General features: G+C 39.8%; 1 protein-coding gene across 1 annotated transcript in view; it reads left to right on the top strand.

Annotated features, from left to right (window-relative positions):
• The window catches only part of LOC126176439 (zinc finger CW-type PWWP domain protein 1-like), a 339,799-nt gene that overhangs the window by 244,119 nt on the left and 69,034 nt on the right, over positions 1–26,646 (top strand). The window contains exon 12 of the mRNA XM_049923596.1: positions 12,618–12,686. Within this exon, the coding sequence (XP_049779553.1) occupies positions 12,618–12,686 (69 nt within the window). The remainder of the gene's footprint in view (positions 1–12,617; positions 12,687–26,646) is intronic.

Genomic DNA, 26,646 nt, shown 5'->3' with positions numbered 1-26,646 from the left:
ACAGGGAGCGAAAGGCTATTTACAATTTGTACAGAAACCAGATGGCAGTTATAAGAGTCGAGGAACATGAAAGGGAAGCAGTGGTTGGGAAGGGAGTGAGACAGGGTTGTAGACTCTCCCCGATGTTATTCAATCTGTATATTGAGCAAGCAGTAAAGGAAACAAAAGAAAAATTAGGAGTAGGTATCAAAATCCATGGAGAAGAAATAAAAACCTTGAGGTTTGCCGATGACATTGTAATTCTGTCAGAGACAGCAAAGGACCTGGAAGAGCAGTTGAACGGAATGGACAGTGTCTTGAAAGGAGGATATAAGATGAACATCAACAAAAGCAAAACGAGGATAATGGAATGTAGTCGAATTAAGTCGGGTGATGCTGAGGGAATTAGATTAGGAAATGAGACACTTAAAGTAGTAAAGGAGTTTTGCTATTTGGGGAGCAAAATAACTGATGATGGTTGAAGTAGAGAGGATATAAAATGTAGACTGGCAATGGCAAGGAAAGCGTTTCTGAAGAAGAGAAATTTGTTAACATCGAGTATAGATTTAAGTGTCAGGAAGTCATTTCTGAAAGTATTTGTATGGAGTGTAGCCATGTATGGAAGTGAAACATGGACGGTAAATAGTTTGGACAAGAAGAGAATAGAAGCATTCGAAATGTGGTGCTACAGAAGAATGCTGAAGATTAGATGGGTAGATCATATAACTAATGAGGAAGTATTGAATAGGATTGGGGAGAAGAGAAGTTTGTGGCACAACTTGACCAGAAGAAGGGATCGGTTGGTAGGACATGTTCTGAGGCATCAAGGGATCACCAATTTAATATTGGAGGGCAGCGTGGAGGGTAAAAATCGTAGGGGAAGACCAAGAGATGAATAAACTAAGCAGATTCAGAAGGATGTAGGTTGCAGTAGGTACTGGGAGATGAAGAAGCTTGCACGGGATAGAGTAGCATGGAGAGCTGCATCAAACCAGTCTCAGGACTGAAGACCACAACGACAACAACATATGAGGTATTGATTCTGGAACTTAACTGTGGATGTTTCTGCAGTTTGTTAATGTCACTTTAATATTTTCTCTGTGTCTTCAAGGACAAAAGTTCTCTGCGAGTAATAAGGCTGATATATCTTCAGTTTTGGCCGGTGATTCATTGTTGACCTGAAGGAGGGTCCCCCTACACTAAAGAAACATGTGCATGGCATGTGTACTTTGCTTCTTAATCCAATGATAAAATCTAACAGCAAACTTAAATAGCTCCAATGAAACTGAAGTTGTTAGTGGAAAGTAATTGATTGTAAATATGTAAGATATGAAAATGAAGAATCTCCCAACTCCCAAAATATTTACTGCCAATCTACTTTAGGATCAATGGAAAGAGGACCTTCAAAGCAAACATCATGAATGTGAAGCTTGATATATTTCTATACTTTTTCTCCAACATTTTGAAATCAACTTGTATTTAAGAAACATTAACATAAATGGGAAGAATGTTGGATAACTGCTATGGTTAAAATGTAAGATACTAGAATGAAGCTAATGCAACTACTGTACTGCTAAAATTGTAATAAAATATTTTCATTGAGGCATTAGAGAGCGATTTCATGTCTTTTACTGTCTTTTCTGAATAGACAGCTTCAAATTTCTATAATGCACTAGTACTGGATTTTCAAGGGTACTGAAGGTGCAGCTATTATATACCTTATTCTTTATGGTTATGGTTTAGAGTAATAGATAGCACAGCCAGGGAGAAATATTGCTTGCGTAGCATGTGACAAGGCATTTTCTTGTTGGAACAAAGCTCTGACCTTTCCATCTGTAACTATTCAGATTTAACAACTGTTTACACATTTTCATGTTAGTAGACTTCAGTTGAATTTATTGATACCTATGTTGGCTTTGTACCATAATGTAATGACGGGGTGTATGAAATTATACATGAACGAACAGAAAGAAAACAGAACACTGACAATATTTCTTTTGCAGTTATATTAGTTGTTTCTGGAATGTATGTTTTGATAGCAGACTGTTCTGTAGCGTATCCTGAGGTCTAGGATAGGTTGGAAGGTGACAGTTCGGGTGTGAGTTGGAAAAAGCAATGAATGTGTATAAAAAATCTTAGATGAGGTGACATAATGATCTGTAGCATAGTTCAATGACTGGGTTAAGCTGAAAGGAGATAATTTGGTTGTGAGTTGATGAAGCAGTATCGAATGCTTCACTTACACCCTCCACCTCTCTCCCCCAAATTCACACAGAACCATACCAGTCATCTAATACGTGTATGACAAATTTAAGATATGAATATAATAGAAAGAAACATTCCACGTGGGAAAAATATATATAAAAAACAAAGATGCTGTGACTTACCAAACGAGAAAGTGCTGGTAGATAGACACAATAAAAAAAAACACACACACACAAATTTCAAGCTTTCGCAACCCAAGGTTGCTTCATCAGGAAAGAGGGAAGTAGAGGGAAAGACGAAAGGATGTGGGTTTTAAGGGAGAGGGTAAGGAGTCATTCCAATCCTGGGAGTGGAAAGACTTACCTTAGTGGGAAAAAAGGACAGGTATACACTTGCACACACACACATATCCATCTGCACATATACAGACACAGGCAGACATATATGTCAGCTTGTGTCTTTATATGTACGGAAAGCATATGTAGGCATCACAACTACCGCAACAGCAGCCAGGCTATAGTAACCTGTTGACTTCAAACATCAGAACAGACAGTATGAAGTTAAGATATTTTGTCTTTATAATGGTAATCTCACGCCGCCATAACATCAGTGACTTTGAGCAACAGACTCTCCTGTGGGAAGTATTTGGTGATGCAGGTTATGACTGTGAAGTCCTGTGCTTTGCTTGCTTTCACGCCTTTTCATGAAAACTGAAACAGCCAGGTCAGTATCTCAGGCAACAACTACATAAGGTAATGTCGATACCATAAAGAGAAATGAAGACAACAACACACATGGAGATGCATTCTCAATCAATTTGCAACTTGCATCTGAAGGCTTGAGCAACTAAAACCAAATATATTATGAAAATGGTAGATTTCTATACACCATATAGAGGAGACATTGAGTTGCAGACAGGCACAACAAAAAGATTTATACATTTGAGCTTTTGGCCAAAAGGCCTTCACCTAAAGTGGAAAATATATGCACACTCACACAGCCACAACTCACACACACATGACCACTGTGTCTGACAGCTTAAGCCAGGCTACATACAGCAACTGTGTGTGATGGGAGAAGCACTCTGTGGGTGAAATGGTTAGGAAGAGGCTGGGATGAGGAGGGGGAGGAATAGCAGATTATGGGTGAGGGAAGGTGCAATGCTGCTTGTGTGTCATGTTGGGGACAGAGTAAGGTTCCTTGTGCAGTTGAGAGGTTGGGGGGGGGGGGGGGCAGAAAAGGAGATAAATAGTGGAGGGGAAAAAACTAGTGGATGCATTGGTGGAATGAAGGCTGTGTAATGCTGGAGTTGACTCAGGAAGGGGAATAGATGGGTGAAGGACAGGTACTAGTGAAGGTAAGGCCAGGGGGTTACACAATCATAGGATGTATTGCAGGTAGAGTTAGCACCTGCGCATTTCAGAAAAGCTAGTGTTGGTAGGAAGGATCCAGATGGCTTAGGCTGTGCAGCAGCGATTGAATTCAAGCCATTAAAGATGCTGAAGAAGAAATTGTAGATGTGATAAGAAACAGAAGAACACAAAAATGGTTTCATGAAGATTACAGATTAGCTATAGAGGAACAGAATAGGGCAAGAATGAAGTTGAGAGAAACCAGGAATAATGCAGAACAATGTAGAGAATTTAGTAGAAGAGCTAACAGACTGTGCAAAAGAAAGGAAAGAGAGTGTACTATGAATAAATTTTCAAGAACTAGAAGGACTAAAGGAACAGAGTGAAATTAGAAAATTCTATCATGCTGTAGGCAAAAACAAGGCATAGATTCCATGCAAAAATAAATACATACTTGAGTATAGGTGGGAAAATGATAAGAGAGGGAGAACAGATAGTGGGCAGATGGGTTTGTTGTTGTTGTCTTCAGTCCTGAGACTGGTTTGATGCAGCTCTCCATGCTATTCTATCCTGTGCAAGCTTCTTCATCTCCCAGTACCTACTGCTACCTACATCCTTCTGAATCTGCTTAGTGTATTCATCTCTTGGTCTCCCTCTACGATTTTTACCCTCCATGCTGCCCTCCAATACTTCTTCTAGTCAAGCTGTGCCACACACTTCTCTTCTCCCCAATCCTATTCAATACTTCCTCATTAGTTATGTGATCTACCCATCTAATCTTCAGCATTCTTCTGTAGCACCACATTTCGAAAGCTTCTATTCTCTTCTTGTCCAAACTATTTATCGTCCATGTTTCACTTCCATACATGGCTACACTCCATACAAATACTTTCAGAAATGACTTCCTGACACTTAAATCTATACTCGATGTTAACAAATTTTTCTTCTTCAGAAATGCTTTCCTTGCCATTGCCAGTCTACATTTTGTATCCTCTCTACTTCAACCACCATCAGTTATTTTGCTCCCCAACAAATAGCAAAACTCCTTTACTACTTTAAGTGTCTCATTTCCTAATCTAATTCCATCAGCATCGCCCGACTTAATTCGACTACATTCCATTATCCTCGTTTTGCTTTTGTTGATGTTCATCTTATATCCTCCTTTCAAGACACTATTCATTGTGTTCAACTGCTCATCCAAGTCCTTTGCTGTCTCTGACTGAATTACAATGTCATCGGAGAACCTCACAGTTTTTATTTCTTTTCCATGGATTTTAATACCTACTCCCAATTTTTCTTTTGTTTCCTTCGCTGCCTGCTCAATATAGAGATTGAATAACATCGGGGAGAGGCTACAACCCTGTCTCACTCTCTTCCCCACCACTGCTTCCCTTTGATGTGCCCCGACTCTAATAACTGCCATCTGGTTTCTGTACAAATTGTAACTAGCTTTTCGCTCTTTGTATTTTACCCCTGCCAACTTCAGAATTTGAAAGAGAGTATTCCTGTCAACATTGTCAAAAGCTTTCTCTAAGTCTACAAATGCTAGAAACGTAGGTTTGCCTTTCCTTAATCTAGCTTCTAAGATAAGTCATAGGGTCAGTATTGCCTCACGTGTTCCGATATTTCTATGGAATCCAAACTGATCTTCCTCGAGGTCGGCTTCTACTAGTTATTCCATCCGTCTGTAAAGAATTCGTGTTAGTATTTTGCAGCCGTGACTTAGTTTTTCCATCCGTCTGTAAAGAATTCGCATTAGTATTTTGCAGCCATGACTTATTAAACTGATAGTACGGTAATTTTCACATCTGTCAACACCTGCTTTCTTTGGGATTGGAATTATTATATTCTTCTTGAAGTCTGACGGTATTTCGCCTGTCTCATACATCTTTCTCACCAGATAGTAGAATTTTGTCAGGACTGGCTCTCCCAAGGCTGTCAGTAGTTCTAATGGAATGTTGTCTTCTCCCGGGGCCTCATTTCGACTCCGGTCTTTCAGTGCTCTGTCAAACTCTTCATGCAGTATCGTATCGCCCATTTCATCTTCATCTACATTCTCTTCCCTTTCTATAACATTGTCCTCAAGTACATCGCTCTTGTACAGTCCCTCTTATACTCCTTCCACCTTTCTGCTTTCCCTTCTTTGCTTAGAACTGGGTTTCCATCTGAGCTCTTGATATTCATACAAGTGGTTCTCTTTTCTCCAAAGGTCTCTTTAATTTTCCTGTAGGCAGTATCTATCTTACGCCTCGTGAGATAAGCCTCTACATCCTTACATTTGTCCTCTAGTCATGCCTGCTTAGCCATTTTGCACTTCCTGTCAATCTCATTTTTGAGATGTTTGTATTCCTTTTTGCCTGCTTCATTTACCGCATTTTTATATTTTCTCCTTTCATCATTTAAATTCAGCATTTCTTCTGTCACCCAATGATTTCTACTAGCCCTCGTCTTTTTACCTACTTGATCCTCTGCTGCCTGCACTATTTCATCCCTCAAAGCTACCCATTCTTCTTCTACTGTATTTCTTTCTCCTATTCTTGTCAATTGTTCCCTAATGCTCTCCCTGAAACTCCGTACAACCTCTGGTTTAGTCAGGTCCCATCTCCTTAAATTACCACCTTTTTGTAGTTTCTTCATTTTTAATCTACAGTTCATAACCAATAGATTGTGGTCAGAGTCCACATCTGCCCCCGGAAATGTCTTACAATTTAAAACATGGTTCCTAAATCTCTGTCTTACCATTATATAATCTATCTGAAACCTGTCAGTATCTCCAGGCTTCTTCTATTTATACAACCTTCTTTTATGATTTTTGAACAAGTGTTAACTATGATTAAGTTGTGCTCTGTGCAAAATTCTACCAGGCGGCTTCCTCTTTCATTTCTTACCCCCAATCCATATTCACCTACTACGGTTCCTTCTCTCCCTTTTCCTACTGACGAATTCCAGTCACCCATGACTATTAAATTTTCATCTCCCTTCACTGTCTGAATAGTTTCTTTTATTTCATCATACAGTTCTTCAATTTCTTCGCCATCTGCAGAGCTTGTTGGCATGTAAACTTGTACTACTGTGGTAGGCATGGGCTTCGTATCTATCTTGGCCACAATAATGCGTTCACTATGCTGTTTGTAGTAGCTTACCGGCATTCCTATTAACCCTGTAGTCACCTGACCAGAAGTCTTGTTCCTCCTGCCACCAAACTTCACTAATTCCTACTATATCTAACTTTAACCTATCCATTTCCCTTTTTAAATTTTCTAACCTACCTGCCCGATTAAGGGATCTGACATTCCATGCTCCGATCCGTAGAATGCCGGTTTTCTTTCTCCTGATAACAACATCCTCTTGAGTAGTCCCCGCCCGGAGATCCGAATGGGGGACTATTTTACCTCCGGAATATTTTACCCAAGAGGACGCCATCATCATTTAACCATACAGTAAAGCTGCATGCCCTCGGGAAAAATTACAGCTGTAGTTTCCCCTTGCTTTCAGCTGTTCGCAGTACCAGCACAGCAAGGCCGTTTTGGTTAGTGTTACAAGGCCAGATCAGTCAATCATACAGACTGTTGCCCCTGCAAGTACTGAAAAGGCTGCTGCCCCTCTTCTGGAACCACATGTTTGTCTGGCCTCTCGAGAGATACCCCTCCGTTGTGGTTGCACCTACGGTATGGCTATCTGTATCACTGAGGCACGCAAGCCTCCCCACCAACGGCAAGGTTCATTGGGGAGGGAGGGGGCAGGTGGGTAGGCACACTAAATACCAGCCTAAAAGAAGAACAGGCAGCCCCACAGGAAGAGAGAGGGGAGCTGGAAGTAGAAATGGATGCAGGGAAGTCAGTGCTGTAAGAGGTTTCTCTGGCTGTCCACAAGATGAAAAACAATCAAGCTCCCAGTGATGACTGCATGATCCCTAAATTAATTTTTTAAAAAAACTAGTGAAGGTACTGTAATAAAGGAAATGTGCACACCAATATTGGACGTAGGAAACTGAAACCATGTCAGATAAATGGAAAACTGTAATAATAATCACCATTTATAAGAAAGGAGATAGAATATGATGTGAAAACTACAGAGGTATAATGTTACCAAGCATGATGTATAAGATCTTCAAAAGTATACTAAATGAAAGGATTCAGAAGTGCACAGAAGGCATACTTGGGGAATATCAGTGTGGATTTTACCCATACAGAGGGACAACGGGTTAAATATTTGTAATCAGAAAAGTTCTGTGAATGTAATATAGTTCTGCACTTCATATTCATCAATTTCAAACAAGCCTTTGACAGCATAAATTGGCAATGATTATACAATATGCTAAGAGAAGCGGTGTATGTGCTAAACTAGTTAATCTAATAAATCTAATCAGAATGCAGTGGTAGAGATGAGAGGAAATGTGAAGACATTCAATAGGGCAAGTTGAAGTTTTGTCTTTAATAAAGGAATGAAGCAAGATGATAACCTCTCCACTGTCGTATTGAATATAGCCCTGCACATTGTAGTAAACAAAAACAATAAAAGAGGCAACATACTTATGAAAACTACATCTACATGGTTACTCTGCAAATTACATTTAAGTGCGTGGCAGAGGGTTCATCGAATCACCTTCACAGTTCTCTATTATTCCAATCTCATATAGCATGTGGTATGAACAAACACGTATATCTTTCCGTATGAGCTCTGATTTCCCTTATTTTATCGTGGTAATCTTTTCCCCTATGTAGATCAGTGTCAACAAAATATTTTCGCATTCAGAGGAGAAAGTTGGTGATTGGAGTGTCGTGACAAGATTCCATCGCAACGAAAAACGCCTTTCTTTTAATGATATCCAGCCCAAATCTTGTATCATTTCTATGACACTCTCTTCCATATTTCCCGATAATACAAAATGTGCTGAACGTGATGCCCTTCTCTGAACTTTTTCGATGTCCTCTGTCAGTCCTATCTGGTAAGGATCCCACACCGCGCAGCAGTATTCTAAAAGAGGACAGACAAGCATAGTGTAGTCAGTCTCCTTAGTAGCTCTGTTACATTTTCTAAGTGCCCTGCCAATAAAACGCAGTCTTTGGTTAGCCTTCGCCACAACATTTTCTATGTGTTCCTTCCAATTTAAGTTGTTCGTAATTGTATTATCTAGGTATTTAGTTGAATTTACGGCTTTTAGATTAGACTGATTTATCATGTAACTAAAGTTTAATGAATTGCTTTTAGCACTCATGTGGATGACCTCACACTTTTTGTTATTTAGGATCAACTGCCAATTTTTGCATCATTCAGATATTTTTTTTAAATCGTTTTGCAACTTGTTTTGATCTTCTGATGACTTTATTAGTCGATAAACAACGGTGTAATCTGCAAACAACCTAAGATGGCTGTTCAGATTGTCTCCTAAATCATTTATATAGATAAGGAACAGCAAAGGGCCTATAACATTGCCTTGGGGAATGCTAGAAATCACTTCTGTTTTACTTGATGACTTTCCGTCAGTTACCATGAACTGTGACTTCTCTGACAGGAAATCACAAATCCAGTCATAACTAAGTTGATATTCCATAAGCGTGCAATTTCACTACAAGCCACTTGTATGGTACAGTGTCAAAAGCCTTCCGGAAATCCAGAAATACGGAATCGATCTGAAATCCCTTGTCAGTAGCACTCAACATTTCATGTGAATAAAGAGCTATTTGTGTTTCACAGGAACAATGTTTTCTAAACCCATGTTGACTGTGTGTCAATAGACAGTTTTCTTCAAGGTAATTCATAATGTTTGAACACAATATATGTTCCCAAATCCGGCTGCCTATCGATGTTAACAATACAGCCTGTAATTTTGTTGATTACTCCTACTACCTTTCTTGAATATTGGTGTGACCTTGCAACTGTCCAGTCTTTGGGTATGGATCTTTTGTTGTACATGATTGTTAAATACGAAGCTAATGCATCAGCATACTCTGAAAGGAACCTAACTGGTGTACAGTCTGAACCAGAAGACTTGCTTTTATTGAGTGATTTAAGTTGCTTCACTACTCCAAGGATATTTACTTCTATGTTACTCATGTTGGCAGCTGTTCTCGATTTGAATTCTGGAATATTTACTTTGTCTTGTTTTGTGAAGGCTTTTTGAAAGGCTGTGTTTAGTAACTCTGCTTTGGCAGCACTGTCTTCGATAGTACATAACAAGCCAAATATGTGCATAAACTGATAACATTGCATTAGTGGGAAAAATGCCAACACACTTAAAGAAATATACCTGGCAGTGGAAACAGAAGCATTACAAATCAGCCTCATAGTAAATGAAAATAGAACACAATACACAGTGGCACAAAACAATGTAAACACTGTTTAATTGTTAATAATTTACAACTTAATTGACAGAAATGTCTCGTTTTTGGTAATTTAATAATTTATTGTTCTGGCAGTTGCCACTTGAATGTGGTTTTGTTTTGTTATGTGGTAGTCACCACATAAGCATTGCTTTGTTACCTGATGTTGGCCATGTAAGCACTGTTTTATTTTGTTATGTGGTAGTTGCCACATAAGTACTGTTTTGTTTTGCTTTCAGCTACATGAATAAACATGGCTGATGCGAGGCTGAGATTTGATGAAAGGAAGGCAGTTCTGAAGTGGATTATTAATGAAGTTCAATGGAAGTAGCGAAAAGATTTTCAAACAGAGCCACTGGCCTGTGTAACAACAGTTTGAGACAAATTTTTGAGTCGAAGGCTGTGTTAAATATGCACACAAACAATTACCTGGGTGGTGGTGGTGGTTGTTGGGATGTTTAAGGGGGGCTAAACAAATGACCTGGGTGACGTGTAATGGGAGTCAAGCAAATTTCCTTGCTGTGTTACAACAATTTGCCCCCTTATCACACAGTCTGCCCATGAAACCAGGGTAAGTTGCTCAGCTGTTCAGCGCATTTTGAGGACTGCAAAGTGCTAAATTCTGAAACTGCTACACACAATGGATGAGGGCGACTCAGATCATAGAAAGGAGTGCTGTGAATGATTTTAACGGTGTTGTGTGCAACAGTGAAATGCTTACAGAAGTGATTGTGTGGTCTGATGAGCATGTTATTGTGGTTTGATTGGACCATTCTTCTTTGACTTTACAGTTATCAGTAAGGTATACCTTGAGAAGCTTGGAACATCCATTTTACCTGCCATCTGTGAGTTGTATGGGGCAAAAGGTTCTAGTATCAACAAAATGGTGTCCCACCCCACTACCAAATAATGTCAGGGAGTATCTCAATTAAAGTACCTTCACAAAGAATACGCTGATGAAACACTGCTGAGTCTCCGTCTTATTCTCCAGACTTAAGCCTCTAGAGTTCTAGCTAAGGGGAACACTAAGAGACATCATTTATTGACGTAAAACTACACACATTGGACGAACTTCTGGATGCCTTGTAGTTGGTGCCGCAGTTCAGTGGCATTGTATAAATTTTTATCTGATTATGTACTCATAAGAGTATCATACTGTATTTGTAAAAAGCTGACCTATCAGATGTCCTTGTGAAACCAACGCAGTTAGACCTATGTAAAATGAAATTAAATCAATCAATCAATTGCCTGTGATGGATGTTAATAGGGAGCACTTTCAACACCTACGCTAATTTCAATATCTAAGTGGGAAATATTTCATAGTAGTGCCCTTCTCACTTACTGGGAGCCTTAATATCAAATGATAACATCATAGGAAAGGCTATAAATGAAAGGATACAATCAGGGAACAGAACTTACTTTGCAAATCTACAGCTCATAGAATCAGCCTTGTTGCAAGAGGAACATATAGTATGAAACCACCTTGTTTGCCCGATTGTCACCTATGGATCAGAGGCATAGATACCGACAGAAGATGACAAAAATGTTTTAAGAAGCTTTGAGAGAGAAATACTACATAAAATGTATGGCCCAATGAGGAATGAAAAAGGCTGGAGGATATTGCAGTAACACCAAGCTACAGGTATGGATGCAAGGAAAAGATTGTGAAATTTGTCAGATTAAAATAGATACAGTGGCTAGAACTCATGGAGAGATTGGTGAAGGATAGAAGACAAAAGAAAATGATAAAAGGTATGATTGATGTTACTAGACAAAAAGAGAGACCTGCAAGAAGGTGGCTTGATGATATAACAGAGAGTGTCGACAGTATGTGAGTTCAGGAGTGGAAAAGAGCTGTCAAAATCCAAGAAGCATTTGTATCACTACAGGGCCATGTTCACATTGTGCCTGTTGTGTCATTATTTAGAGAGCAAAAAACAGAAAGCATTAATTTCTCATTGACTGTTTACACCTTCAACATTGCTGATATCCGTAAACAGAATTCTCATGCAAAAATTGTGCTCTTGGTTAACTTCTTGTATATGTTTAGTCAATTGTCTACCGTGTACATACTGTACTGTGTTTACTTCTGTTGTTCTACATTACCAGTAGATTCTTAATATATTTGTTAATCCAGCTGAATGAAACTACATTGAAATCAAATAAACAGTCTTAGATAATAAACTGCTATGGATTTCAGAAAATGTGAGACACTATTTTTTTTTCAAATCCATAATGATCCCAATATAGCACAGATTGATGCACTGGACATATTTACCTCTGATTACTGTTGTGCCAGCTTTTATAAGAAATCCATGTTCATTTATTTACTGCTTCTTTCAGTGGATTTGATTGTTCAATTAATGGGGCCTATATGACTAAAATTATCCATTGCACTGGACATATTTACCACTGATTACTGTTGTGCCAGCTTTTATAAGAAATCCATGTTCATTTATGTACTGATCCTTTCAGTGGATTTGACTGTTCAATTAATGGGGCCTATGTGACTAAAATTATCCCTCATACCTTCATTTTTCTAATTGGATTTGCTATGAATATGATGCCAACTGATTACAGTTAGTTAACTGAAGTATTAGAGAAGTAATGCTGCTCTTAGATTATAACAGCACAAAAGATTAAATGAAACAGTCTCCATTTAGTTGATAATTTAACCTTAAAGTTATACGACTATATCAAAATGAAATGAAAGGTATGTCTCCATATGTTTGAATTAATACTCTTTGTTCTGTTTCAGCAAACACACATGTGAGCCATAGCCAGGAAGAATTTGAGGATAACGATGATATGATCCAGTTATTAAAAGGTAAAGTTATTTATTTAATGATATCCTCCATTTCTTTCTGTACTGCTGTAATGCCTTTGCAACTACATGAGAAACAAACAAATTGTTATAATGGAAGAAATAAGGAGTTGCGGAGTAAATAAGAAATAGCTATCATCTGACAACTATGAACTAGCGATTTTACTCATAAACTGTAATTACGAGCATGGATATGTGAATTGTTACTATCAGACAACATTTTTGTAATTATTACTGTTCATGGGTACCTAATGGGTAATTTTTGAGATTATTCACACACACACATACACTATAGTGGTCCATGAAATGGCTCCTTCAAAAGTAATCACCACATGAGTTAAAATATTTATCCCATTAAGAGACAAGATGATGAATTCCTGTTCCGTAGAACGCAGTCAGCCATTGACGGTTCCACAACCACACCCACTCTTGCATGCCCTCATCTGACTGAAACTGAAGTCCACTCATGCCTCTCTTCAGGTTACCAAATATGCAAAAATCACATTGCGAATGATTCGAGCTGTATGGAGGATGTTGCATTGATTCCCAACCAAATTGCTGATGTGTTGCCTTTTTCCAAGTGGCAGTGTGAGGGTGAGCATTATTGGGCAACAGGATAATTCCATCTGATATCGTTCCCTGGCGTTTTGACTTTATGGCATGTTGCAGTTTCTGCAGAGTGTCTTCATAGCATTGCATTCACAGTGGTTCCACCCTCAAAGAACTCAACAAGCAGAGGGCCCATGCAGTCAAAGAAGATGGTTATCGTGGCTTTACTGTAACCTGAGTGAAGAGCTTTGGAATTCTTTGGCACGGAAGATGTGGGATGTTTGCACTGCTGGCTCTGCCATTAGCCATCAGGCTCAAACTGGTGGCACCACCAATGGTTGTTATGATCCTCTTCAACAGCATCAGCCCTCTGCTCATTGAGTTTCTCGTAGCTGAGCAGTCTGAGGTGTCTTGTCACGGTCTGCGAGGCTGCCCCATTGGAGGTTCGAGTGCTCTCTTGGGTGTGGGTTATGTGTTGTTCTTAGTGTAAGTTAGTTTAAGTAATGTGTAAGCTTAGGGACTGATGACCTCAGCAGTTTGGTCCCATAAAACCTTACCACAAATTTCCGAATTTGAGTTTCTCGTGAATGGAGCCACAATCGATGTGCAGCACTATGAAACACTTTGCAGAAACTGTGATACACCAAAATGTCAAAACACCAAGGAACGCTGTTGGAAGGCACCATTCTGTTGCACAGTAATGCCAGTCCCCACACCACCCATCAGATGAAGACTACTCTTTGGTTTAGAGACACTGCAACATCCTCTATACTGCCCGGACTGTTCACTGTGTGATTTTCACATCTTCGGCAACTTGAAGTAAGATATGTGGATGTTGGTTTTAGTCAGTTGGGGAAGTGCAACAGTGGGTACGGCTGTTGATCTGTCAGTGGCTGACCGGGTTATACGAAACAGGAATTGCTCACCACATTATTGTTTTTCAACAAGACTGTGTACCCCCATCAGTGGAGTTTCCAAGTGCATAAATATCTGAATGCTGTAATGTAATATTTCCAGCAGTTCCCAAAAGATGTTGCTTGACAATATTTAGTCTAATTTTAAATCACCAAGAACACATGCCACTTGGCCTGCTTAAGACTTCTTTATTGACTTCCTTAGCAGCTATCCCAGAATCATCACATCTTTGCTACGAAAAAAAATAAAAAATAAAATAATATTAAAGATATTACATCATGTTATCAGTAATGAACTATAACTATTAACGGTCTTGACAACTTCATAAAATATAAAAATTCCATTTAGATTTCATCACTGTTGCCTTTACACTACTCCCCCACCAGTAACATGGTTATGAATTAAAATATGGTGGTGAAGGAATTTTCTTAAAAAAATCAGTACAAAATTAACATAAAACAATTAAAAAAACATATTGGAATGACAAAAGATATGATACAAAATAATTACAAAAACTTTTTACAATGCCTGGTATGATATTTGATTAATTCTCCACAGAGACAATTGCTCTAAGAATCGAGGTGGGAACCTTATAATCCGTCCTGACTTCGATACTCTGATATTTGGAGATGGTTCCTCTGTGGGATGTTATGGTTCAGTGTCCTTGGAAGAGTTTGGAAGTTCCTTCTCTGATTCCCATTTTTCTTGCAGGAGATAAGCTGGTTTAAGTCTGTCCACTGACACATTTATGTGTTTGCACTTCCTTTTAATAGTGAAATATTTTTCATGTCTTGAAATGACAGGAAAGGGACCATCATATGTAGGTTCTAATGGTTTTATGACCCTGTCACATCTCAGGAAGACATGGGAACAGGTTTGCAGATCTTTTGGAACAAATACTGATCTTGATTTGCTTTGTGTAGGCCTACTAGGTTTCAGATGAAGCATTTGCTTTTGCAAATTAGATGCAAATGAATCAAGGTAAATCTTTGTAGTGGGCTCTCCAAAAAATTCACCAGGAAGTCGTATAGTTTTTCCTTATACCATCTGTGCAATGGAATGGTTCGATGTTTCTTGAACTGCAATGCGCAACCCCAATAGAACAGTAGGCAGAATTTCTGTCCAATTAGAACTGTTATGGGCCTTGATTGCAGACTTCAGAGTTCTACGTAGTTGCTCAAATTTATCATTGCATTGAGGATGATATGGTGTTGTGTGCTGAATTTTCGTTCCACATACTATGCCCAAATTATCAAACAACTGCGATCTAAACTGTGTTTCTTGGTCAGTGATTACCTGTTATGATACACCAAATCTTGCAATCCAGTGCTGGTAGAAGGCTGTTGCCACTTTTTCAGCTGAAATATCTTCAAGTGGTACGACTTCCATCCAAGATGTGAAACGGTCAATACAAGTTAAACAATAAGTAATGCCATTAGAAGGAGGAAAAGGTCTGATGAGGTCAACGTGTACAACACTGATATGTTCATCAGGTTCTTCAAACTTCTCTAGCGGTGATTTTGTGTGGCGAGTGACCTTGGTTTTCTGACAACTGACACAGGATTTAGTCCACTGTCGCACATCACTTTTGATGTTTGACCAAATGGCTCTGCTACTCAACAGTTTCACTGTTGTCTTTATGCCAGAATGAGCTAAACCATGAAAATGAAGAAATATTTGATAACGAAAAGATTGAGAAATATAAGGTCTGATATTTGCAGTGGATGTTTCACACCACAATGTTTTCCCTGATAGAAGTTGATATGACTTGATGTTTAAGGAGTTGTTCCCTATTCGAAGTTGCTGTAGTTCTTGATCTTGTTACTGGTTTTTGGCAATTTCATCATAGTCTAGTATTACCACTTCGTCAACTCTGGATAGGGCATCTGCAACAATATTGTCATGGCCACTGACATGACGAATATCGGTCGAAAATTGTGAAATGTACTGCAACTTTCTCATCTATCGAGGGGATGCCTTATCCTTGATTTGCTTGAAAGCAAATGTGAGTGGCTTATGATCAATGAAGATTATGAAGTCTCTTCCTTCCAGTAAATGCTTAAACTTTTTTACAGAAAGGTAAATTCCCAATAATTCTCGGTCATAGGTACTGTAACCCTTCTGTGACTTACTCAAGTTCTGTGAAAAGGATGCAACAGGTCTCCAATTTCTATTTTCCAGTTGCTGGAGCACAGAACCAACAGCAATATCTGATGCGTCTGTTCATAATGCTAGGGGTAACTCCGAGTTAGGAAAAGCCAATAATGCAGCATTTACTATATCTTGTTTAGATTTCTCAAGCATTTTCTTTGCTTCTTCAGTCCACTGAATTTGTCTATTATCCTTCTTTCTTCCTCACTTAAGATAGTCATGCAAAACAGCTTGAGTCTGTGCCGCATCTTTAAGGTAGCGACAGTAGTAGTTGACAGTGTCAAGAAAACTGCGGAGCTCATGCAGTTTGTCAGGTAACTTATACTCTAAAATTGCTTGCACTTCCTCAGGTAGTGGACGGGATCCCTCTGATGTTATCCAGTACCCCAGGGATACAATTTTATTTACTCCAAATGTTGATTTTGATATGTTGATTCAAAGTCCATAATTAGACAATTGCTCCAGGACTAGTTTCAGTTGTGTTCGGGTTCTTCATTACTGGATGAGGCGATTAAAATGTCATCGAGGTAAGGAAACACAAAATCTAGCCCAAACATAACTTCATTAATGAATCGCTGGGATGTTGAAGGTGCATTCCGCAGGCCAAAGCTCATGACATTAAATTCATACAGTCCAAATGGTGTGATTACAGCTGTTTTGTGCTTATCTTCTTCAGCAACAGGTATTTGATAATAGACCTTAAAGAGATCGATTTTCGAAAATATTTTTTGCCTTGAAGAATACAGTGGAAATCTATTCTAGGTACAGGATAACGGTCTGGAATTGTTCTTTCATTTAACCGTCTATAATCTCCACACGGAAGTATTGAGCCATCCTTCTTAGGTACATATGGAGGGGACTTGCCCATGGAGATTTAGATGGTCTAATTACAGAAACATCCACCCCACTGTCGACTAAAAATTGCAATCCCATTGTTTTGTTGGTTACAGATAAGTGGGTTTTGCAGCAATGGACTTGGGCAGCAGAACTTACCGCTAATTCAGCTGCTGGGTCGCCTTTCCCTTTTCAGTCCAGCTACACGGAGGTGTGCATTTTTCAGGCTTGTAGTTCTGCCCAAAGCGAAAGTGGTAATAACAGTACTTGCCCTTAGGGTTGTATTTATTTCGAGACTTCCTACGATTTCTTTTACATTGACGCTCACAGCTTCTGTTACGAGACCTGCCTCGATAACCAGTTGACAGCTCGCCCATTTGTTGCTCTAGCCCCAAAATTCTTGTCATCTAGTCGCTCATTGTTATCGAAACATCCTGTTGGCTACAAGCACCACTTTTTGTGATGAACAGTTTGTTACAGGGATTTATTTCTGTTATTCTATCAGCCATTATAGCCACCTTTTCGAGTTCCTCGTCACTGACAATTAAAATGTTCCTTATAGAATCCGGAAGTTTTTCTAGCCAAAGTGTCTTAGGACTTTTTCTGACACATCTACACCTGGCAAGGCTTGCATTTTGCGTAATAACTGACTAGGTTTTTGGTCTCCCAAATCAATTCCAGTAACTAATCTCTTAATACACTTTCACCGAGCGAGGTGGCGCAGTGGTTAGCACACTGGACTCGCATTCGGGAGGACGACGGTTCAATCCTGTCTCCGGCCATCCTGATTTAGGTTTTCTGTCATTTCCCTAGATCACTTCAGGCAAATGCCGGGATGGTTCCTTCGAAAGGGCACGGCCAATTTCCTTCCCCATCATTCCCTCACCCGAGCTTGCACTCCGTCTCTAATGACCTTGTTGTCGACGGGACGTTGAACACCAATGTCCTCCTCCTCCTCTTAATACACTTATCTTCACTGTCTTTGAAAAAATCCAGTAGACGTTCCTTAGCCAACGAATATTTATTCGCGTCTGTGCCGCAAATAATGTCCCAAATATTCTCGATGTATTTTGGTTCTAATTGTGACACTAGATGGTTAAATTTAGTTTCTTCTGTGACAATTTTGCAAATGCTGAACTGTGCTTCTACTTGATAGAACCAAATTTTGGGTTTTTCACTCCAAAAAGGCGGAATTTTGATGCTAACCTTGTTTGCTTCCAGGCGATCTTAGGAAACACTCCCGTTTGTCGTCATATCTTCTTATTATCACATCAGGGTCACAAATATAACTGCTGTAACGTAATATTTGTGGCAGTTCCCAAAAGATGTTCCTTGACGATATTTAGTCTAATTTTAAATCACCAAGAACACACGCCACTTGGCCTGCTTAGGACTTCTTTATTGACTTCCTTAGCAGCTATCCCAGAATCATCACATCTTTGCTACCAAAGAATAAACAAAAAAAACAAAAAAAAAGAATTAAAGATACTACATCATGTTATCAGTAATGAACTATAAGTATTAACGGTCTTGGCAACTTCATAAAATATAAAAATTCAATTTAGATATCATCACTGTTGCATTTACAAATGAAACTCTACCGAACCCATTTGGAGGATCAATTTTGTACCTCAACCTCAAACGTCTTTGCACTGTAATCATGGAATTGCACTTTGAAAACGCAAGAACACAAAATCATTTCTGCTACGGAAGCCATTTCAAACATGTGACGGTTACCAAGCAAAACAGAAGACAACTGACACCTAGCAGCTATTAATATAATCTAGACTATGTATTCGTTTCTCCAGTAGCCGAGCCGAGGTGCAGTGAACCATATTTTGGACAAAATAACACTTTGTAATTCATATATTCTTTTTGAAACATCCTATATTTGTGTTTATATATTGTACATATATGGAAAATATATAACCCGTATGTGTCTGTACGCTTATTACACTAATGTGTAAATATTAGTTGAACACTTTCTGAGATTTTTTTGGTAACAATATTTTCTCTTTATATGTTGTTGTTGTTGTGGTCTTCAGTCCTGAGACTGGTTTGATGCAGCTCTCCATGCTAATCTATCCTGTGCAAGCTCCTTCATCTCCCAGTACCTACTGCAACCTACTTCCTTCTGAATCTGCTTAGTGTATTCATCTCTTGGTCTCCCTCTACGATTTTTACCCTCCACCCTGCCCTCCAATGCTAAATTTGTGATCCCTTGATGCCTCAGAACATGTCCTACCAACCGACTCCTTCTTCTAGTCAAGTTGGGCCACAAACTTCTCTTCTCCCCAATCCTATTCAATACCTCCTCATTAATTACGTGATCTACCCACCTAATCTTCAACATTCTTCTGTAGCACCACATTTCGAAAGCTTCTATTCTCTTCTTGTCCAAACTATTTATTGTCCATGTTTCACTTCCATACATGGCTACACTCCATACAAATACTTTCAGAAATGACTTCCTCACACTTAAATCTATATTCGATGTTAACAAATTTCTATTCTTCAGAAACGATTTCCTTGCCATTGCCAGTCTACATTTTATATCCTCTCTACTTTGACCATCATCAGTTATGTTGCTCCCCAAATAGCAAAACTCCTTTACTACTTTAAGTGTCTCATTTCCTAATCTAATTCCCTCAGCATCACCCGACTTAATTCGACTACATTCCATTATCCTCGTTTTACTTTTGTTGATGTTCATCTTATATCCTCCTTTCAAGACACTGACCATTCCGTTCAACTGCTCATCCAAGTCCTTTGCTGTCTCTGACAGAATTACAATGTCATCGGCGAACCTCAAAGTTTTTATTTCTTCTCCCTGGATTTTAATACCTACGCCAAATTTTTCTTTTTTTTCCTTTACTGCTTGCTCAATATACAGATTGAATAACATCGGGGAGAGGCTACAACCCTGTCTCACTCCCTTCCCAACCACTGCTTCCCTTTGATGTGCCTCGACTCTTATAACTGCCATCTGGTTTCTGTACAAATTGTAAATAGCCTTTTGCTCCCTGTAGTTTACCCCTGCCACCTTTAGAATTTGAAAGAGAGTATTCCAGTCAACATAGTCAAAAGCTTTCTCTAAGTCTACAAATGCTAGAAACGTAGGTTTGCCTTTCCTTAATCTTTCTTGTAAGATAAGTCGTAATGTCAGTATTGCCTCACGTGTTCCAACATTTCTATGGAATACAAACTGATCTTCCCCGAGGTCGGCTTCTACCAGTTTTTCCATTCGTCTGTAAATAATTCGCGTTAGTATTTTGCAGCTGTGGCTTATTAAACTGATAGTTCGGTAATTTTCACATCTGTCAACACCTGCTTTCTTTGGGATTGGAATTATTGTATTCTTCTTGAAGTCTGAGGGTATTTCACCTGTCTCATACATCTTTCTCACCAGATGGTAGAGTTTTGTCAGGACCGGCTCTCCCAAGGCTGTCAGCAGTTCTGATGGAACGTTGTCTACTCCCAGGGGCCTTATTTCGACTCAGGTCTTTCAGAGCTCTGTCAAACTCTTCACGCAGTATCATATCTCCCATTTCATTTTCATCTACATCCTCTTCCATTTCCATAATATTGTCCTCAAGTAGATCGCCCTTGTACAGACCCCTATATACTCCTTCCACCTTTCTGCTTTCCCTTCTTTGCTTAGAACTGGGTTTCCATCTGATCTCCTGATATTCATACAAGTGGTTCTCTTTTCTCCAAAGGTCTCTTTAATTTTCCTGTAGGCAGTATCTATCTTACCCCTAGTGAGATAAGACTCCCTTTATATGTTACATACAAATTTATATCTTGTTATTGTGGTCTTCAGTTCAGAGACTGGTTTGATGCAGCTCTCCCAGCTTCTCTATCCTGTTCAAGATGCTTCATCCGTGATTGACTACTGCAACCTACATCCTTCTGAATCTGTTTAGTGTATTTATGCCAATTTGGTTGGGAAACAATGCAACATCCTCCGTACAGCTCGGATCATTCACAATGTGCTTTTTGCATATTTGGTAACCTGAAGAGAGACATGAGTGGACTTCAGTTTCAGTCAGATGAGGGCATGGTTGTTGAACCGTCGATGGCTGACTGCGTTCTATGGAACAGGAATTGATTATCTTGTCTCTACAATTTTTACCCTCCACACTTGCCTCCAATACTAAATTGATGAAACCTTGATGCCTCAGAGCATGTCCTACCAACTGATCTACCCTCTTCAGTTTGACCATCATCAGTGTTTTGCTCCCCAAATAGCAAAACTCATCTACTACTTTAAGTGTCTCATTCCCTCAGCGTCACCTGATTTAATTTGACTACATTCTATTATCCTCATTTTGCCTTTGTTGATGTTCATCTTATATCCTCATTTCAAGACACTGTTCATTCTATTCAACTGCCCTTCCAGGTCCTTTACTATCTCTGACAGCATTACATTGTCGTTGGCAAACCTCAACATTTTTATTTCTGCTCCATGGATTTTAATTCCTGCTTCAAATTTTTCTTTTGTTTCCTTAAGTGCTTGTTCAATATACAGATTGAATAACATCGGAGATTGGCTACAACCCTGTCTCACTCCCTTCTCAATCACTGTTTCCCTTTCATGCCCCTCGACTCGTACAACTGCCATCTGGTTTTTGTACAAATTGTAATTAGTCTTTTGCTCCCTGTATTTGACCCCTGCCCCCTTCATAATTGGAAAGAGAGCATTCCAGTCATCATTGCCAAAAGCTTTCTCTTAGCTTACAAATGCTAGAAGTGTAGGTTTAACTTTCCTTAACCTATCTTCTAAGGTAAGTCGTAGGGTCAGTATTGCCTCACATGTTCCAACGTTTCTACGGAACCCAAACTCATCTTCCCCGAGTTTGGCTTCTACCAGTTTTTCCATTTGTCTGTAAAGAATTAATGACTTATTAAACTGATAGTTCAGTAATTTTCACACGTGTCAACACTTGGTTTCTTTGGGATTGGAATTAATATATTCTTCTTGAAGTCTGAGGGTATTTCACCTGTCTCATACATCTTTCTCACCAGATGGTAGAGTTTTGTCAAGGCTGGCTCACCCAAGGCTATAAGTAGTTCTAAAGGAATGTTGTCCTTTTCTGGGGCCATTTTTCAACTTTTCTTTCAGTACTCTGTCAAATTCGTCATGCAGTACTATATCTCCCATTTCATCTTCATCTATGCCCTCTTCCATTTCAATAATATTGCTCTCAAATACAGTGCCCTTGTATAGACCCTCTAAGTACTCTGTGTACTCCTTCTGTCTTCCCTTCTTTGCTTGGAACTGGTTTTCCATCTGAGCTCTTGATATTCACACAAGTGGTTCTCTTTTCTTCAAAGGTCTCTTTAATTTTCCTTTAGGCAGTATCTGTCTTACCTCCAGTGATATATGCCTTTATATCCTTAGATTTGTCCTCTAGCCATCCCTGCTTAGCCATTTTGCACTTCCTGTTGATCTGATTTTTGAGACGTTGTATTCCTTTTTGCCTGCTTCATGTACTGCATTTTTGTATTTTCTCCTTTCATCAATTAAATTCAGTATCTCTTCTGTTACCCAAGGATTTCTACTAGCCCTCATATTTCTGCCTACTTGATCCTCTGCTGCCTTCACTGTTTCACCTCTCAAAGCTACCCATTCTTCTTCTACTGTATTTCTTTCCCCTATTTTCGTTAATCATTCCCTAATGCTCTCTCTGAAACTCTCTACAACTTCTGGTTCTTTCAGTTTATCCAGATCCCATCTCCTTAAGTTTCCACCTTCAGTTCTAATCATAACCAATAGATTGTGGTCATGGTCCACATCTGCCCCCGGAAATGTCTTACAATTTAAAACCCGGTTACTAAATCTCTGTCTTACCATTAGATAACCTACCTGTAACCTTTCAGTGTCTCCAGGTCTCTTCCACATATACAACCTTCTTTCATGATTCGTAAACCAAGTGTTAGCTATGATTGAGTTATGCTCTGTGCAAAATTCTACCAGGCAGCTTCCTCTTTCATTCCTTACCACGATTCTGTATTCACCTACTACTTTTCCTTCTCTTCCTTTTACTACTTTCGAATTCCAGTCCCCCATGACTACTAAATTTTCATCTCCCTTCACTATCTAAATAATTTCTTTTATCTCATCATACATTTCTTCAATCTCTTTGCCATCTGGGGAGCAAGTTGGCATATAAAATTTTACTACTGTGATAGACATGGACTTCATGTCTATCTTGGCTACAACAATGGGTTCTCTATGCTGTCCGTAGTAGCTTCTCCACACTCCTATTATTCATTATTAAACCTATTCCTGCATTACTCCAATTTGATTTTGTATTTATGACCCTGTAATCACCTGACCAGAAGTCTTGTTCCTCCTGCCACAGAACTTCACTAATTCCAACTATATCTAGCTTTAACATATCCATTTGCCTTTTTAAATTTTCTAACCTACATGCCCAATTAAGGGATCTGACATTCCATGCTCCAATCTATAGAACACCAGTTTTCTTTCTCTTGATAATGACATCCTCCTCAGTAGTACCTGCTCGCAGATCCGAATGGGGGACTATTTTACCTCCAGAATATTTTACCCAAGAGGATGCCATCATCACTTAACCACACAGTAAAGCAGCATGCCCTTGGAAAAAATTACGGCTGTAGTTTCCCCTTGCTTTCAGCCATTCACAGTACCAACACAGTAAGGCCACTTTGTTTAATGTTACAAGGCCAGATCAGTCAATCATTCAGACTGTTGCCCCTGCAACTACTGAAAAGGCTGCTGTCCCTCTTCAGAAACCATGTGTTTGTCTGGCCTCTCAACAGTTACCACTCCGTCGTGGTTGCACCCAAGGTATGGCTATCTGTATTGCCGAGGCACGAGAACCCCCCCACCAATGGCAAGTTCCATGGTTCATTGGAGGAGGATTTGTGTGTTATATGTATTAAAAAATATATGGCCAGTGCCCATCCAAATGTTCATGAGAGTATTGTGTTACAATTTAAAGTAAATCTGTCCAGAATTTTTCGAGTGTTTTGGTAGTAACATTTGCCCTTTATATATTACACATTTATTTATGTATTATACATATTTTAAAAAATAGGTATATGAAAACGCACACTGATTTGAATGCAACTTTGTGTTAAAATATCAAAGCAATTGTTGAAGAGCTTTTTAAGATTTTGAACAAACAAACATTTACAGTTTTTTTTTAATTGATTTCCCATATAATATTACAAATATATTAAGTATTATATGTGGCATGCCAGTAGATGGTAAAAACACACACACATTCAAATGTTATTTTGTGTCAAAATTTGAAATTAATCAGTGAAAATCAAACGATGGGAAATCCACAATGGAATGTTACAATATTGTAGAAAGAAAAGTTGCTACTCACCATATAGCGGGGATACTGAGTTGCAGATAGGCACAACAAAAAGACTGTTACAAATATGGCTTTCAGCCATTTAGGCCATCCTCAGAATTAGACAATAAACACACACGTAAGCTCTCACACAAATGCAACTCACACACCTGACTGCAGTCTCAGGCAACTGAGGCCACACAACAAGCAGCAACACCAGTGCATGATGGGAGTGGCGACTGAATGGGGGTATGGAGGAGGCTGATGCGGGGAGGGGGAGGGATAGTAGGACAGGGGTGGCGGACACTGACATGCTGTTGTGTTGGGGAGCATGCTGGGATGAGGTGGAAATTGGGTAGTGCAGCTATGTACAGTTGGGAGGTTAGACGGTGGGCAGGGAAGAGGTGGGGAGGGTGAGAGATTGTGGAAAAGGAGAGAAGTAAAAAGACTGGGTGCAATGGAGGAATAAGGGCTGCATAGTGCTGGAATGGGAACAGAGAAGGGCTGGATGGAAGAGGACTAACGAAGTTGAGGCCAGGAGGGTTACGGGAACATAGGATACATTGCAGGGAATTTTCCCACCTGTGCAGTTTAGAAAAGCTGGTTGGAAGGATCTATATGGCACAAGCTGTGAAACAGTCATTGAAATGAAGGATGTCATGTTTGACAGTGTGCTCAGCAACAGGACAGCCCACTTGTCTCGTGGCCGCACTTTGTTGGTGGCCATTCTTGTGGACGGACAGCATATTGCTTGTCATGCCCACATAGAATGCAGCACAGTGGTTGCAGCTTAGCTTGTAGCTCATATGACTGGTTGCACAGGTGGTCGAGCCTTTGATGGGATAGGTGATGTTCGTGACTGGACTGGAGTATGTGGTGGTGGGAGTAAGTATAGGACAGACCTTGCATCTAGCCTATTACAGGGGTATGAGCCATGAGGTAAGGGGTTGGGAGCAGGGGTTGTGGATGGGATGGACAAGCATATTGTGTAAGTTTTGTGGACAACGAAATATCATTGTCAGAGTGGTCCGAAGGATTGTGGGCAGAACATTTCTCATTTCAGGGCACGACGAGAGGTAGTCGAAACCCTGGCAGAGAATGTAATTCAGTTGCTCCAGTCCCATGTGATACTGAGTTACGAGGGGAATGCTCCTCTGTGGCTGGGTGGTGGAACTTTGTGAGGTGGTGGGAGACTGTAAAGATAAGGCATGGAAGATGTATTTTTGTACAAGGTTGGGAGGATAATTACAGTTTGTGAATGCTTCAGTGAGACCCTCGGCATATTTCGAGGAGGACCACACGTCACTGCAGATGTGACGACCACGGGTGGCTAGGCTGTATGAACAGGCCTTCTTATTATGGAACGAATGGCAGCTGTCAAATAGAGGTATTGTGCTAACCGCCTGCAATACCTTCACTTTGACAGATCTCACTCATTCGATACCAAGAAGTCCCATCCATACAACCTTATCCTTCGAACCCTTTGGAAAAATAAATCTTCCATGCCTTATCTTTCCAGACTCCCACCACCTCACAAAGTTCCACCATCCAGCCACAGAGAATCATTCCCCTCGTAGTTCAGTACCACCCAGGAGCAGGGCAGCTGAATTACATTCTCTGCCAGGGTTTCGACTACTTCTCCCTGTGCCCTGAAATGAGAAATATACTGCTCCCTATCCTTCCCACCCTCCAGCAATGGTATTCTGCTGTCCACTGAACCTACAAAATATACTTGTCCATCCCTACACAACCCCTGTTTCCAACCCCTTACCTCATGACTCATACCCTTGTAATAGAGCTAGATGCAAGACCTGTCCTATACATCCAACCAACACCACTTCCTCCAGTCTGGTCACAAACATCATCTATCCCATCAAAGGCAAGGCTACCTGTGAAACCAGTCATGTGAGCTACAAGCTAAGCTGCAACCACTGTGCTGCATACTATGTGGGCATGACAACCAACAAGCTGTCTGTCCGCATGAATAGCCACTGACAAAGTGCGACCAAGAAACAAGTGGACCATCCTGTTGCTGAGCACACTGCCGAACATAACATCCTTCAACTGCTTCACAGTCTGTACCATATGGATCCTTCCCATCAACACCAGCTTTGCCAAATTGCGCAGCTGGGGACATTCCCTGCAATATATCCTGCGTTCCCTTA

The sequence above is a fragment of the Schistocerca cancellata genome, chromosome 3 (genome assembly GCF_023864275.1).
Source record: "Schistocerca cancellata isolate TAMUIC-IGC-003103 chromosome 3, iqSchCanc2.1, whole genome shotgun sequence".
NCBI classification, from domain to species: Eukaryota; Metazoa; Arthropoda; class Insecta; order Orthoptera; family Acrididae; genus Schistocerca; species Schistocerca cancellata.
The sequence above is the reverse complement of the archived record's forward strand: the minus strand, read 5'-3'. Positions and strand labels throughout refer to the sequence as shown.